The sequence below is a fragment of the Dasypus novemcinctus genome, chromosome 25 (assembly GCF_030445035.2).
Source record: "Dasypus novemcinctus isolate mDasNov1 chromosome 25, mDasNov1.1.hap2, whole genome shotgun sequence".
Classification (NCBI taxonomy): Eukaryota; Metazoa; Chordata; class Mammalia; order Cingulata; family Dasypodidae; genus Dasypus; species Dasypus novemcinctus.
The window spans coordinates 41,396,784-41,411,227 of NC_080697.1; the positions used below are offsets into that span (position 1 = coordinate 41,396,784).

Below are 14,444 nucleotides of genomic sequence, written 5' to 3' on the forward strand. Positions count from 1 at the left end.
AAAGCTGCCAGGTTCACAGAAAATATGTGGAATAAATAAAAAGGCTCCTGAACAATCTAACTTGTCAATTCAAGTGCCTGTGGACCTCCAAGCCTCTTTCCTCTTCATGTTTCTGAAATTCTTTCCTCCAACCTACACATGGGAGATGATATTTTTTTTCTCCAAAATATATCTGTCCATTTAGGGTATAAGAAAGTAATGAATTCACCTACAAGTACCTTCACAGAGTGTGGTATAGCCAGCCAATAAAGATTTATCATTAAGTGTTCCCAAAAATGAACTTTTTTAAAACATTACTTTTTGTATCCCAAAACTACATTTATGGCCATATCTAGGTTACACAAACCTAAACTCCAGTTTGTTTGGTCTGTCCCCAAATACTGTAACTTAACCTCATATACTCTCATAATCTAAAATAATGCAAATGTTTAAAAAGTTATTGATAGCATCTCTGTAGCTTATGTGGAAAACCAAGTAAATGTAAATAAAATGCTTCCCCTTTGTGACTACGGTGATTTATGCTCAAGCCAACAAAAGTGTGATAGGACTACCACTCATCTAGAACAGAAAAGGATTACGCTACCCCAGCTCCCAGGAGATAGATTCACTCAGCACAGAGAAGATCATCAAGCTGAACTAAGAAGGATAATTTCTTTTTCCTCCATGTCTTATTTATGCTAGTTAGGTATTACAAGTTGAGCATTAATTTACATTAAATATTTTAATCTACTCTCACCCCATGGAAGGTATCAATGTTGACCTTATATAGAAGCTATTAATTAAGAATTTGCTCAAATTAAAATCCCTTGTCTACATCCTAGGAGGTGGCTCAAAGTATTAGTTCATCTATTTAACTTTCTCTAACAGATAATATTGTGGACAATTGGTGAATGAAAAAAAAAATAAAAGAATTAATGACCAAATAAAAGTTGATGAGGAACAATGGGCCCAACTGATCATCTCTAGGTTTTCATTTCACTCCCCTTCCCTTTCGCAGTGTCAAGGTCAACAAATAAATAAGGTGTATATCTGAAAGAAAGAGAAAAACTCGGTGCTAATAGTCCTAAAGGAGTTGCCTTGATTCTGTACTCTGCTCAGAAGCAGCAGCTTAGAGTGGGCGATTTGTTGGAAGGGTTAGAGAGCCACTGACTGGGACTCAGAATAGAACCCAGGATGGCTGCAAACAAAGGGATTACGAGAGGTGCAAGGATTGTCAAGCCTGGTTGATACCAGAAAAGGAATCCAGGTCAACTGAAGAATAGGAAGGAGGATTAGATTTTGAGACCTCATGGCTAGAACCCAGAAACAAAGTTATGGAACCTTGAGGATGGAAAGCATGGTAGTGAAAACTCGCCTGTGTTAGTTGTTCTTTTTTCCCTTGCTAATTGTCCTCCTTCAGGTTCCTAGCCACAATTTTAAAAATTGTCATGATTACAACAAAACTGTTTCAGTGGAGCCCGTCATAAGAAAAGATCAATTGTTTTACCCATGTCAGTTCTATTACAAAACATCAATTAAATACCCTGAATTTTATTAATGAAGAGCACAACATAGAATATATATTTACAATTGTGGTTGAGATAAAGCATTTTTTCTATTTTAACCCAAAAAAGCTTTCCAAGCATAGATGAATCCAACCTTTTTCTATAACTCTGTAATTCTCTAAAACTTTCATTACTTAATATTTAATTCACTGTTATTCCACTTAGCATTATTGATGACTTACACTTAGCTTTTGAGACTCCAGTGTTGATCAATATTGACCTTGTCTCTTCAGGAAGCAATAAAATACTTAGCTGTGGTGACAGAATGGTATCAAGATGATAAAGAGAAAAAAAATAGCAAAGACACTGGGCAAGCAATGAATTTTAAAAATCAATTAAAGAATCAATGCAGTTTTCATTTTGTCGCAAAAATCCTGAGTCAGAGACAATGCTAGATCAAAAAACCCTGGTTTTATTGGCAGTTCTGGCATTATTAATTAAATGAAAACCCTGTACTGATTTGACTGATAAAGCACACAAAGAGAGTAAATTACTGTTATGGATTTGCATGTGCATTTTACTTCAGCAAGATACTTAAGTGATGTTTTCATCAGTAGCTGTAGGTGATGGAAAGTGTCAAATGTTGAGTTTAGCATTTTTACGTATGTTAAATCATTTAAATATTATTTATGCTAATTGATCTAAACCACTACTGTGATCATTTAAGAAAAGTTTCATAGTTTAATTGCTCAGTTTATAGCTAGTAACATATCTACTACTTACATTTTTTTTACCTGATCTTATCTCAGGCTTGCATCAGGTATAAGTTTCCAACCCATGGCATAACCAAATAAGCATATTATGCTTATAATAGGGAGTCTCCATTTCTTCCAAGACCCTTCATTGTTCCTATGAGATTTCAATTTTCAAGGAATTTCAAAATAATATGATTTGAAGCAGGGTCGAAATGACAAGAAAATTAAAAACAAAATAGAGTATGGTTCTTTTTTTTTTAAGGAAATAAACCTGCAATGGCATATAACATTAATCAGTAAGTGATGACTCCTGTTCAGTAAGTACTCTACCAAAATTATTTACTGCAACATGGAACATTGAAGACTTAAACTATGTGAGGACCAAAATCTCTCTTTCCTAGACCAAACCTTAGTGTAAAAATGCCCCAATTTAGTTAGTTAAGAACTTTTTGAGCAAGAATGCTCCTTATTAGAGAAGGAAGAGATGTATGACCAAAAGGTATGGTTCTACATGAGGCGCTGAATTGACCGTTTCGCAAGAAGAAATAAACAGAAGGCATTCAGGAGAAAGTTGTTGGAAATTTGAATGCACACATAAAATAACTTGGAGATAATTAGAAGGAAAAAAAAGCAGTGTTTGAAAATAACTTGATTAAAATGGGGTGCAAAATTTGCTTAAAGAAAAGAGCATCATGAAATGACTAGAAGGGGAAATGTAAAAGTCCCTTGTAACAGGCAACTTGAAAAATATTTAGAAATATGACATTGGGAAACAGGTGAAAGATCAGGCCAGGAAAATAAACCTAGAAGCGAATATGAGAATTGGCACCGTAATGTAAGCATTTCTTCAAGAGAATGGTGTGTCCCCCACTCCCATCAAATTTAAAAGAAGACAGGAAATCAGGGGGGTATTCAATGTGAAGTTACATGCATCTGCACAGCAATGCCAAACAAGACATCATCTGATGATATACCTGCCAACTTTTCTCACCTGGGGAGGGTTGGTTCTGGTTCAACAGCCCAGGACTATCAACAGAGCATTCTTGGTCAAAAAGACTAAATTACAAACGTGCCCAAACACATAGTACTTCCATATAGGAAACATATAGGAAAGATGCAATCCTCGCCACTTTAAGGATGTTATCCATTAATTCTAGCCTAGGGCAAACAACCTAGACTCTACAGACAAAAAAAAAAAAAAAAAAAAAACGTTTCTCAATGCTTCATTTCTAAATCAGAAACTAAAGAGGCAATTCTCGATTGTATACTTATATTTCAAATGTTCCCACTTACATACATCAAGATATCATCAGAACAAGTAACACTAAATCATACACTTAAAAAGAGTACGATGCGTCTCTGACAGACCTGGAGCAGTTAATGTCTGCTGCTAAGGTTTCCACTACAGCTGCAAGAAAAAGAAGGTCCTCGCGCTTTCTGTCTGTCTGGTTGTAGCAGCCAAGATTGAATGCGGGAATACAGGAAATTCTAAAAACACGGGGAAGGGGAAATAATCTTTGCAACTCAGAAATAAACTTGTAAACAAACAAACAAACAAATAAATAAAGTTTACATGTATTCCAAGAAATAATATTTATAATATTTAATAACAGACATGAGCTCTATTCAGGTGTTGCTTGCTAATTTTTCTCTCTTCTTCCACGTAGGTTTGTTTCTCCAGTGGTCTAAACTGCAAACGCATTAAAAGCAGACAAAACCTGCTCTTTTTCTGTCATGGTGAATGCATTTAACAAATGATACTTCATGGGTTTTGAGTTAGGGTCCAAAGCTGCCTTCAACATGCATTTGAGATGACTTTACCTTGATCAACAACTAATCACACATAACATTGGCATAAAACTTATAAAATGTATCTCTAACGGGTAATAGGCCATTTTATAAATTGATAAATATAAATTCTAAAAATCTTACTTATGGTTCTTTTTTTAACTATACCAAATTATACTTGGTTTCTGCAGTCTTTGAAAAAACTTTTCACAATTATCATTTCATGTTCATGTGCTTGGAACTTGTCTCTGCTGACAACTTGTCTTGATACATGTGAATCAGAAGCGATCCATATGTTAGTACTATATCTTGTAGTAAAAAAAAAAAATCTTCACATTAGTTGTATTCTGAATTTCTTTGTTATTATTGTGTACCAGAAAGTTATTATCAGAGTTATTTTAAATAAATAAAATAACATTGAAAAAAAGGTTGATGTTAAAAATATCCTTAATATTGATCCAATATTAATCCAAAGTATTTAAAATAGATTTTTATTATCAGTGAAGTTGTGACCCTTTTAATGTGCTATGTTAAAAAATTGTAAACTGGAAAACAGTCTCACAGAATACATATTCTGAGCAGAATCCAGTGTTTTTACTTTTTTCTCTGTATTTGCTGATTATTCTACTGTAAGTGTGACTTGTTTATAATTTTATAAAATAATCTTAATTCTAAAGTTAATTTTAAAGCTACCATAGAAAATTTAATTTAAAAAAATATATAATTAATGCCTGCAATGAAGAAGGCCTTGATTGGTGTGTGCCAGATGCCAAGAAAAATGCAAATATAAATAGTCTCTGCTTTCAAGGACTTTGAACCTCTGCTAGTAATCATGATTAGACTGAAAAATAGTAATTTATTTCCAAGCCATTGTGTAAGACCCTTTATGAATATTCTACTATTACACTAACTTCACAAGGGGGAATTGTCCCAATTTTACAGATAAGGAAACTGAGGATCAGAGAAGTAAAAGTTTGTATTGATAGTCATACAGTTTACGTGTGTCCAAGTTTACACTTTTATCATTCCATCACATTTGAAAAAAATATTCTGATTAAAAGAGAAAGAAACATATATGCCAAACAAATGAGAAATTTTCCAAAGAACTACTTAAACCAAAACCATACTGGATACTGTTTAAGCTTACAGGCACATCATTATAAAGTGAAATTATTATTTTACCAGAACAGTGCAGATTAGTTGGTTGACTGAGAGATTTGCAGATGATTCTAATGAGTGCCAGATAGCAAAATTGATTATAACTTTAACAAGGCAGTCAAGGGTGGGAGAATGCCCAAAGTGTTTAATTTCAAAGTGAAGAACACATTCATTATCTAGCTTAAGGATAAATAATACAAATACCACTTTAAGCATAGATATTTTCTCATTTTCAAGAACTTTCAAATTCACTGTCCCAACTTCTTGAGAGGGAAGAAAACCCATAAACAGGTAAAGTAATTGTTGATTAAATTACTAAAGTGTAGAGAGGTTAATTACTTCACAAAAGATGGTGAGCAAGTTCATGAGAGAGCTAAAACTCGGCTTTAGTGCTCTATCACTATGGTAGCCTGCGCAGAAATGTGTTCACAGACAGTATTGTAGCTTCTGTGTGGGCTCCTCTCCCCTAGAACACTGACAGGATTCTTTCACAGTTCAGTTATTTCTAATAATAAACATACTAAAGATAGCACTGAACATATTTTAAGCACATTATCTTTGGTTCTGGAGGTTGATTTTATGACTAAACAAACTTTTTGAAGAAATGAGGTAACAGGTTCTGAGCATTTTAAGTAATTATACCAAGGTCAGACAACTGTTGTGATGAATTGAACACTGGGATGTCAAATCCCAGGTAGTGTCCTCATGCTGGGTTGGATTAGATAACCTCATAGATTGTTATTTATGGCCCAAGTTATTTATGGAATAATGAGGTATCTAAGCGAACTAAGGAATAAACAAAATCTTGTGTACTCAGACAAAAAGCATTATCATCACTCAGTCATTTAACAAACAACGATGAAAACTCGATCCTACTTAGGATAGGGGGATTGCTGAGCAGAAGGCAGAGCCACGCTGTAGAGATGGAACCGCTGTCACCTGCCACCATGGGGCACAGGAGCCCTGCAAGAGCCATCATCTTGACCCAAGGGCGCTGTAAGCTCCATGGGCTACTGGGGAGCCGGTCTTCTTTCTGAGCCGTCTCCATGCTGACACATTTATCCTTAGCTTAATGGCCAGAGTCTGAAAGTGCAGGGTTTATGACCTCCTGAAAAATATTAGTGAACGCCACAAGGTGCCTGCTTGCAGATAACTTATGGAGGGAGTCACCTAATGCACTGCAGCAAAGAACTTTTCCCTCTCATATTTTTTATTTGTGTTTGAGTGGATCAGGCCACCTATTTGAAATGCCTTAATAATGCTTCTTTTTCTCTGGATTTGTATTCTAACTCTAGGAAGAGAGCCATGGCATAAAGAATGGAGATGTAGAAGTGATATTCCTAAAAGGCACCTGATGAGATTTTAGTATCCATTGATTATCCTGTTAGTTCTAGATTAGAAATTCCTATGTCTGTCTGCCAAATAGGAAATGCAAAGCAACAGAATTTGTTGATACAAACCTTTCTTTCATTATCTTCATAAAGCCTTTCATCTTCTTTTTCCTATTATTAAAAAAATAATATAATAATCAACTATTTTTGAAAAGGATATTGTAAAATCAGTCTTCACGCTCTCCTATCTCCTCTCACCTTCTTAGGTAGGTAAATTTTTTCTTATTATAACCACCATTCAATAGTTCTCTTAAAGCCTTTAATCTCATCCTTACTGCTACTTCTGTCATCTAATTTGCCAAGAACTGGGCCCTTCTAATTTCATTTTTTTAATATACATCTTATTAAATATTTTTATAGAAAAGAGAACATATTACAATTTTCTGTTCTGTGCCTCAACTTTCTTTCACTTAATAAAATATCTTAGAGCTCTCGCCCTTTCAGTACATTCAGGTCTACCCCCACTGTTGTGTTTTCCATTATATGGATGAAATAGTAATTAATCAACCAGCCCTCTATTGATGAATATTTCATTTGTTCCTTATTTTGTGGTTGTTATTTCAAACAATGAGTCTATTTGTGGGATACTCATGGCTATGGAATAGAAAGAACAAAAATGCTTTTCCAAAAGGATGCACCAAATTATACTTCAGCCCTGTTAAAAAGCATTGCATCTTTCTTTTCTGCATCTTTCCCACGTCAATCCTACAGACCAGATTTTTTTTTTAATTTCATTGTTAATCATTTACCTTTCTTTAACTAGGAATGATGTTGGCATATACATATATATATATATATAGTGGCGGGGGAAGGGTTATGAGGGTTTTTGGCATTCAACCACTGAGCCACATAGGCACACCTGAGTTGGTTTTTTCATTTGTTTTTTGTTTTTGTTTTTAAGAGACACCTGGAACTGAACCCAACTGTGGCCCAACCCCTTGAGCCACATCCTTTCCCACTTCTGTATTTTGAAAATTTGTATTTCTTTCCTGTAAATTTCCTATTCATTTCACTGGCCTTTTTTTTTATTTATTTATTGGACTGTTTTGTATTAATGATTTATGAACTATTAGTAAATCAGGAAAATTTGCTTTGTGTTGCAAATATTTTCCTCAATATTTTGGTTGACTTTTTACTTTATTTATGGTATTTTCTCAAAGAGAAAAGTTTCATTTTCACATAGAGAAATGCTACATCTTTGGGAATGATTACTCTTTAAGATGGAGCCTTTGGAAACTCATTGAACATTCAGCTTGATTTCAGTCTTCTCTATCGAGAATCACTGGTCATCCCTGGTTGTGCAATACCCCAGCCTCTTGTGTTCTTTAAGTCACCCCATGTTGCCTCCACTGTCATGTAACAGGTACCTAGTATCTTCAAGGTTCTTGATCTAATTCAACATTTATTGATTTATTCCTGTGTGTCAGGCAATGTGAAAGATTCTAAAGATGACAATAAAATTAATTAAACACAATGATTTCTTTCAAATACTTAAATCTGTCAGAGAGGGTTGTATAGGTACAGAAATAACTCTAATAAAAGCCCAAGTATGATTTAAATAACGTTAAGAAATATGATCAAAATACAGCCGGGGATCAGTGGAGGACCTTGAACCCCTCAGGAAGAGGCTGGCGGTGGCATGGGGCCTTGGTGGGTGGAAAAGGAAGATGGAAAAGGTAGAGACTAGGCAGAGGAATTCCAGGCAGCATGAACAGCACAAGAAAAGGCTCTGGGAAAGTACAAAGCAAGGAAAAATACTCCCAAAAATATTCAAGCCAATCTCCCTTCCTGCCTCTCTCTCTTCATGTCACAGAATACATAAAACTACCCATGAAATTTTTATATTCTAGAAGTATAAAAATCTCAAAAAACTAGTAATAGGCCAGCAATCAGATCTCAGAGTCAGATAAAAACTTAAAGCCATGCATGACCCAACCATTCCTATGCATAAATTTTCTCTAAAACATCAGTGTGCAGACTACACCTAAATATCTCCAAGGTTAGGAAACTCATATCAACTTTGGAGACCTCTAAATACATGATCAGCACGTATGTTTTTCAGTACTGCCATTCCTATCTTTCAGATTCCTTTGGAAAGGAATAGTATTTTTTCAAAACCTTCGCACATCGCTTAGCAAAGCTAGCAGGTCACATATATTTTTAAAAAGTGCTGCTTGCTCATAAAGCATTTACAATCCAGGATCCCAAAAAAAGTGGAGCACTAAGAACTTGAGACAAATAATTCCAGGCTCCCTTGATTCAGACAGTTCTCAAGCATCCAATTTAATTAAAATCGTGTGCAATGAACACAATTTGAAACAGGTAAAGGGGGCAAATCTTTCATCTTCATTACCTCACTGAAGAACTTTTCAAATTACTTAATATTGATAACATTCCACTTTTAAGATGAAAAATATCATTAAAGTGCCAAATATTGTCCAAGTGCCATGAATGGTTAATTAACAATTCTAAAGTGTTCTCAAGATGAAGCAATGCCATGTAAAAGCATCGCTCTATTTTTACTTTTGATTTTGATTTCTCCCACTTCTATGTCACTGATATACAAAATGACAAAATAAATTCGCTTGTCCACAATTCTCTAGGCTAAAAGGCTGGGGAGAATATGATCATAATATCCATATTTAAATAGTTACTTTAAGCTGGGGTTGTTCTAAATGCCTAAAATGACAACAGAAATCCCTTTGATCACACATCAGAAATACAATATATACATTTTTTAAATAAAAATTTTACTTTGCAAAATAATTATCATTTTACTCCAGGATTATATGCTTAAATTTAAGCAACTTAGTCATGGGTCAAATCAAATCCACAAATATTTATTAAATACCTATTACATAAAGACACTGTGAAGGGCAGGTAAGGTTATAAAAGCACAATCATAACAAGCCTAAAAAATTGTATATAGTCAATATCAAACAAATGTCACATGGCTGACTGATCAAATGAACATACAAATGAAATGTCAAGTGAAACTAAGTTCATTGACAGCAGATTTGGATCATTGTGGCCTATTGGCCAGGAAATGTTGATTTAGTATTCTTTTTTTAAAATTATTAGCTACTATAATGCACATAAAATGTTTGCTCACATTCTGAGCCCTCAAATAACATGCGCTAGTTTTTTTAAGGCAAAATGTCTTCAACTCCATGGGATATTTCAACCAAAAAGGCCAAAACATGCCAACAGAGCTTTGTTCCACGTCATGCTGGAAGCAAAGATGAAGGAGTATGAAACTTACAGAACTAAAACATTGTCAGAACATCTTACTATTTAAAACAAGTTAGACTAACATAGCAATTACATCCATGAAGAACAGACTGTGAAGTCCAATACAGTAAATATTTCCTCTGGGAAATTCTTTTTTTTTTTTTAAAGATTTTATTTATTTATTTAAATTCCCCCCCTCCCCTGGTTGTCTGTTCTTGGTGTCTATTTGCTGCGTCTTGTTTCTTTGTCCACTTCTGTTGTCGTCAGCGGCACGGGAAGTGTGGGCGGCGCCATTCCTGGGCAGGCTGCTCTTTCTTTTCACGCTGGGCGGCTCTCCTCACGGGCGCACTCCTTGCGCGTGGGGCTCCCCCACGCGGGGGACACCCCTGCGTGGCAGGGCACTCCTTGCGCGCATCAGCGCTGCGCATGGCCAGCTCCACACGGGTCAAGGAGGCCCGGGGTTTGAACCGCGGACCTCCCATATGGTAGACGGACGCCCTAACCACTGGGCCAAAGTCCGTTTCCCTCCTCTGGGAAATTCTATGCTAACCAACATGATTCAGTGGGAAGAAAATGCACAGCTTTGGGATCCTTCAACACTGGATTCAAATCCAAGCTCCACTACTTCCTGTGTGATATTGACAAGTTAGTTAAGCCTTAGAAGTCATACACTTCTTTTAATCTCTAGAATGGGGGTATTAATATTTACCCTAAAGAGTGAATGGAAGGATCAAATGGATAACATTTGTGAAAGGTACTAACACAGTGCCTGGCACATAGTAAGTGCTCAATAAATAGATTTGTTTTCTCTATCCTTTCCCTTCCTTATTTTATTTGGGTATGAGAGTAGAAGTTTGATTATTCCATATCATCTTCTTTCACCAAAGGCTTAGATTCTTAGCCCAGATACTTAAAGACTAGGTGCCTTGGGTTTGCCATTACACCAATAATCTTGCTTACATTGAAAAAGACACTTGGATTCATGTTAAGAAATTGAATCTGTTACTGACAGATATTGAGTTACTAATATGCATTAAAGTTCCTAGAGCATAACAAGTCAGTAAAACTTCGATGACAAAGGTCAACAGCAAGTCTGCAAAAGGTATTAAAGTGATACAAAATCAGTGTAGCCAAAATGCCTGTCATGTCCTATTCCTATTAAAATAAGACACTCAAGTTCTAACTAAAACATAATATTCTTCTTTTCTATAAAAAGAATAGTCTTCTTTTCTAATATTCTTGTCCCCAAAGTAAAAAAGTGATCTTTTTCTTACCCTTCTTTGTCTAACCCTCCAGGACAAATATCGTCTCCATTGTAACTCTTACTCTCATAATGCAATCCTACTCTGCTACCAAAGCAAATAAATATTATCTAATTCCTCGCATTTTGGAAGTTTTCCCTAGTCTTCTACATACAGACTGTATACCTTTTACTAAAACCTGTCTTCAAATCAAAACCTTTTAAGAAAATAAGGGAGGTAAAAAGAATCATTTTGAAGGAATTATATCCTGGCTGTTTTACATTATATGCTTCTTTGATGTTTTTTAAAGCCCTGAACAGACTTCCTGAGGACGCTTTCCCACTAACACCCCTTCTCAAGTTGGGCAAAGAACTAGGGGACAACTCTGAGTAGCTGCAACTCCTCGAGTCATGTGTCCTGCTCCTTGATTTCCCAAGCCTGCAAGCCGCAGGGCACGTTTCAGAGCAGAAAATGGTTACTTGGGAGTTTGCTTGTGTCCCCAAGGTTATCTACAGCTCTAGAATACTCAGCATCAGAATAGACTCAGACTTGATACCCCAGATTTACTACATAATCTCCTGCCCAGGGCCAACACTGAAAAACAAGAAACCACCTTGAAAAGAAAACTAGAGCTAGAATTATGAAAATAAATTTCCAAAAGTCTATTGCTTAAAAAAAAAAAAAAGGAAAAACTAAAATTAAAAAAAAAAAAATTTAAGTCTATTGCTTAGCTACATGAACTGTATATTTAAAGTAAATTTTGTTTTCCAATTAGACATGTTTTATGTAGAAGATGAGTCACGTAATTTCGGAGAGTACCGCAGAAGCATGCTTTCTGTGTTAATGATGTATCTAAAATGTCTGGATAGGAAAAAGAGCAAACAAACACAGACACCACACCCCCAACAGCCTCCTTGTGCTGGCTTCTGCTGCCATCTACAGAGCATATACTGCAGGCATTCTTATTTGCCCCCAGAAAACATGCTATTTACACAACCCGGACTAACCACAAATAGGAATGTCTATGGTGTCTATTAAAATGGAGCCAGCTACACACCTGCTGCCGTATTTCACCTCCCCTGACTCTCCTCTCTAAAAATATTTCTTGGAAAAAAGTTTCTAAGTTTGTGACTGGAAGTACAGTAAGCAGTAATTAGGAAAAGTATATAAGCCATTAAAATTACTCATGGAATTTTCTGGCGCACAAGAAACCTGAACCAGAGTAAAGCCTACCTAGAATGCCTGTTTGTGTCCTCAAACCAGCATTTGACCCGTAAGCCTTCCACCACCAAATCTTAGCTCCACTCAGCTTGTCAGAATGGTAAAGAGGTGCCATAGACGCAAACCATTAAAATAAAAAATGAAAATTAAATGAACTCACCTTCTCATCTTCGAAATCAGGGTTAGCGTGTAGCTCTTCATCTTCTTTAACTACCTCAGCTGGTATCTAGGGATAAAATAGGCCTTGTTTTAAATTCAGTCCTATTCAACCCATATCACATTCCTTTAAAAATGCAGAAAGCATGTGAATTGGTGAGGCCTTCTAGACCACTGAAATAGTCCCTGAAGTTTTCCCAGAGTAGTCTCTTCATATACAAGATTGGGTCTGCTCTATATATTTTACCTTTGGTCCCACCAACAAAATGCCAACCTGCTGAATAAAATCGTTGGTGAAATCTTTAAGGAGAAAAATCTCGGCATCCCTTTCATGTGAAGGGACTGGCTCAATCATTCCAGGTGCACGGGCATTCTTTCCTCTCTACTCCAGAAGCCTCCCCAGCCTGTTGGCCTCACTCCTCACACAGCAGTGTTTATTTCGCTCTTTTTTGCTTATTCAGACTTCCTGAAGAAAGCAACGAGCCTCACGTGCTAAGGCACCGAGCCCACCACGCTGCTCCTCGTTCCAGCCCCCTGAGTGTCCGAGCCCGGCCAAGGTTTCAACAGACCTCATCAAAATGGAACGTGCCATGGAAACTACCATGCTATGTTTCACAAATTTGCCGGGGATAAGGGCTACCTAACAAAGGAGGGCTTCAGAGTAGTCAAGGAAAAGGAGTTCCAGGATTTTGGGAAAATCAAAAAGACCCTCTGGCTGTGGACAAAATAATGAAGGATCTAGACCAGTGTTGAGATGGGCAAAATGGGCTTCCAGAGCTTCTTTTCAGTAATTGCTGGACTCACCATCGCGTGCAATGGCTATTTTGTAGTACACACGAAGCAGAAGGGAAAGAAGTAGACAGATTTGAGGTATTAATTTTCCCACCCTCCTAAAAATTATCCCAAGAGTCACTTAAGGAATTTGCCCCATAGTCTCGCTCTGCATAAGGATTTCATCACAGATAGGAGCCCTTAGGAAATGTACAAATAAAATCCAACTCCCATTTGACAAGCAGAGGAAGAAAAGGCAGTTAAATGCCAGATAAGCTTTTGATTTTATATTGTTTGCGTTCTCTTGCCCTCAATAAATAAATTCCTTTTTTAATAACAAAAGGAAGGAGGGAAGGAGGAAGGGAGGGAGGGAGGGAGGAAGGAAAGGAAGGAAAGGAAGGGCAATGAGCTGTCTTTAATGGTGCCCCTGAACATCTCTGCAGTCTTAGGAGCACTTATGTAGTTTTTAATGACAGAGAAAAGACTCGAATTGGGCCAATTTCAATTTTATTTCTGTATCTGTCAGGATAGGCTGGTTATGCTGCGACAACAAACAAACCAAATGCATATGCTACATATCCATTATGGGCTGGTGAGGGGATTCTCAGCCCATTGTAATTACTCAGGAAATCAGACTGATGGAGATTCAAACTCAACATGTTTCCATGATCACAAAGGCAAAGTACGGCATTCACAGGGGGTGTGGCAAATCACATGCTGTCACTTAAAGCCCCTGCCTGGAAGTGTTGCTCATTACCTCTACTCATGTTTTATTGGGGAAGTCAAGGCACATGGCCATATCCAATTTAAAATGAATAGAGAGTACAATCTTACCATGAGACCAAAGTGGAAGAAATTAAACTAGTGAAAAGTCATAATGACTACAATTCCTGCCAACTTAATGACCCTTGAATCTGCTAGAACTGAATTCCAAAGCTCTGTAGAATTGTAGGTTAGTATTCTAGGAAATGCAATCCGATTAACCCAGATATCAGTTATTCAAATTTTCTGAATATTCACAAGCTCCCAAAGCAAATAAATTGCAATGTATTGGCTTAAGCAATGGGAATTTATTGGGTTTTGAAGCTAGGAGAAGTTCAAAATCAAGGCAGCATCAAGCCAATGCTCTCTTCCTGATGACTGGCATTTTGGAACTGGTTCTGGTGAGCCTTGGTCCTGGCTCCTCTGTTACATGGCAATGCACATGGTGGCCTCTCCTGGCTTCTCCATTCCCTTCCAGGTTCCCTA

The 14,444-nt window shown here is 36.6% G+C and overlaps 1 protein-coding gene and 1 non-coding gene across 8 annotated transcripts in view; one reads left to right on the forward strand and one right to left on the reverse strand.

Annotated features, from left to right (window-relative positions):
* The window catches only part of DCDC2C (doublecortin domain containing 2C), a 178,454-nt gene that overhangs the window by 44,210 nt on the left and 119,800 nt on the right, over positions 1–14,444 (reverse strand). For 4 of the 7 annotated variants that reach the window (XM_058287930.2, XM_058287929.2, XM_071211873.1 and 1 more), the window contains exons 9-10: positions 12,430–12,495; positions 6,646–6,687 (exon numbers count right to left, since the gene is read on the reverse strand). In XM_058287930.2, coding sequence (XP_058143913.1) covers positions 6,646–6,687; positions 12,430–12,495 — 108 coding nt within the window. Of the gene's footprint in view, positions 1–3,607; positions 3,728–6,645; positions 6,688–12,429; positions 12,496–14,444 lie in introns of all 7 variants that reach the window. The other 3 variants (XR_009183470.1, XR_009183471.1, XM_058287928.2) reach the window with 2 other exon arrangements.
* Positions 3,591–3,723, forward strand: LOC111761260 (small nucleolar RNA SNORA31). Its single transcript, XR_002794672.1, has one exon. It is a non-coding gene; the product is annotated as a small nucleolar RNA SNORA31 (small nucleolar RNA).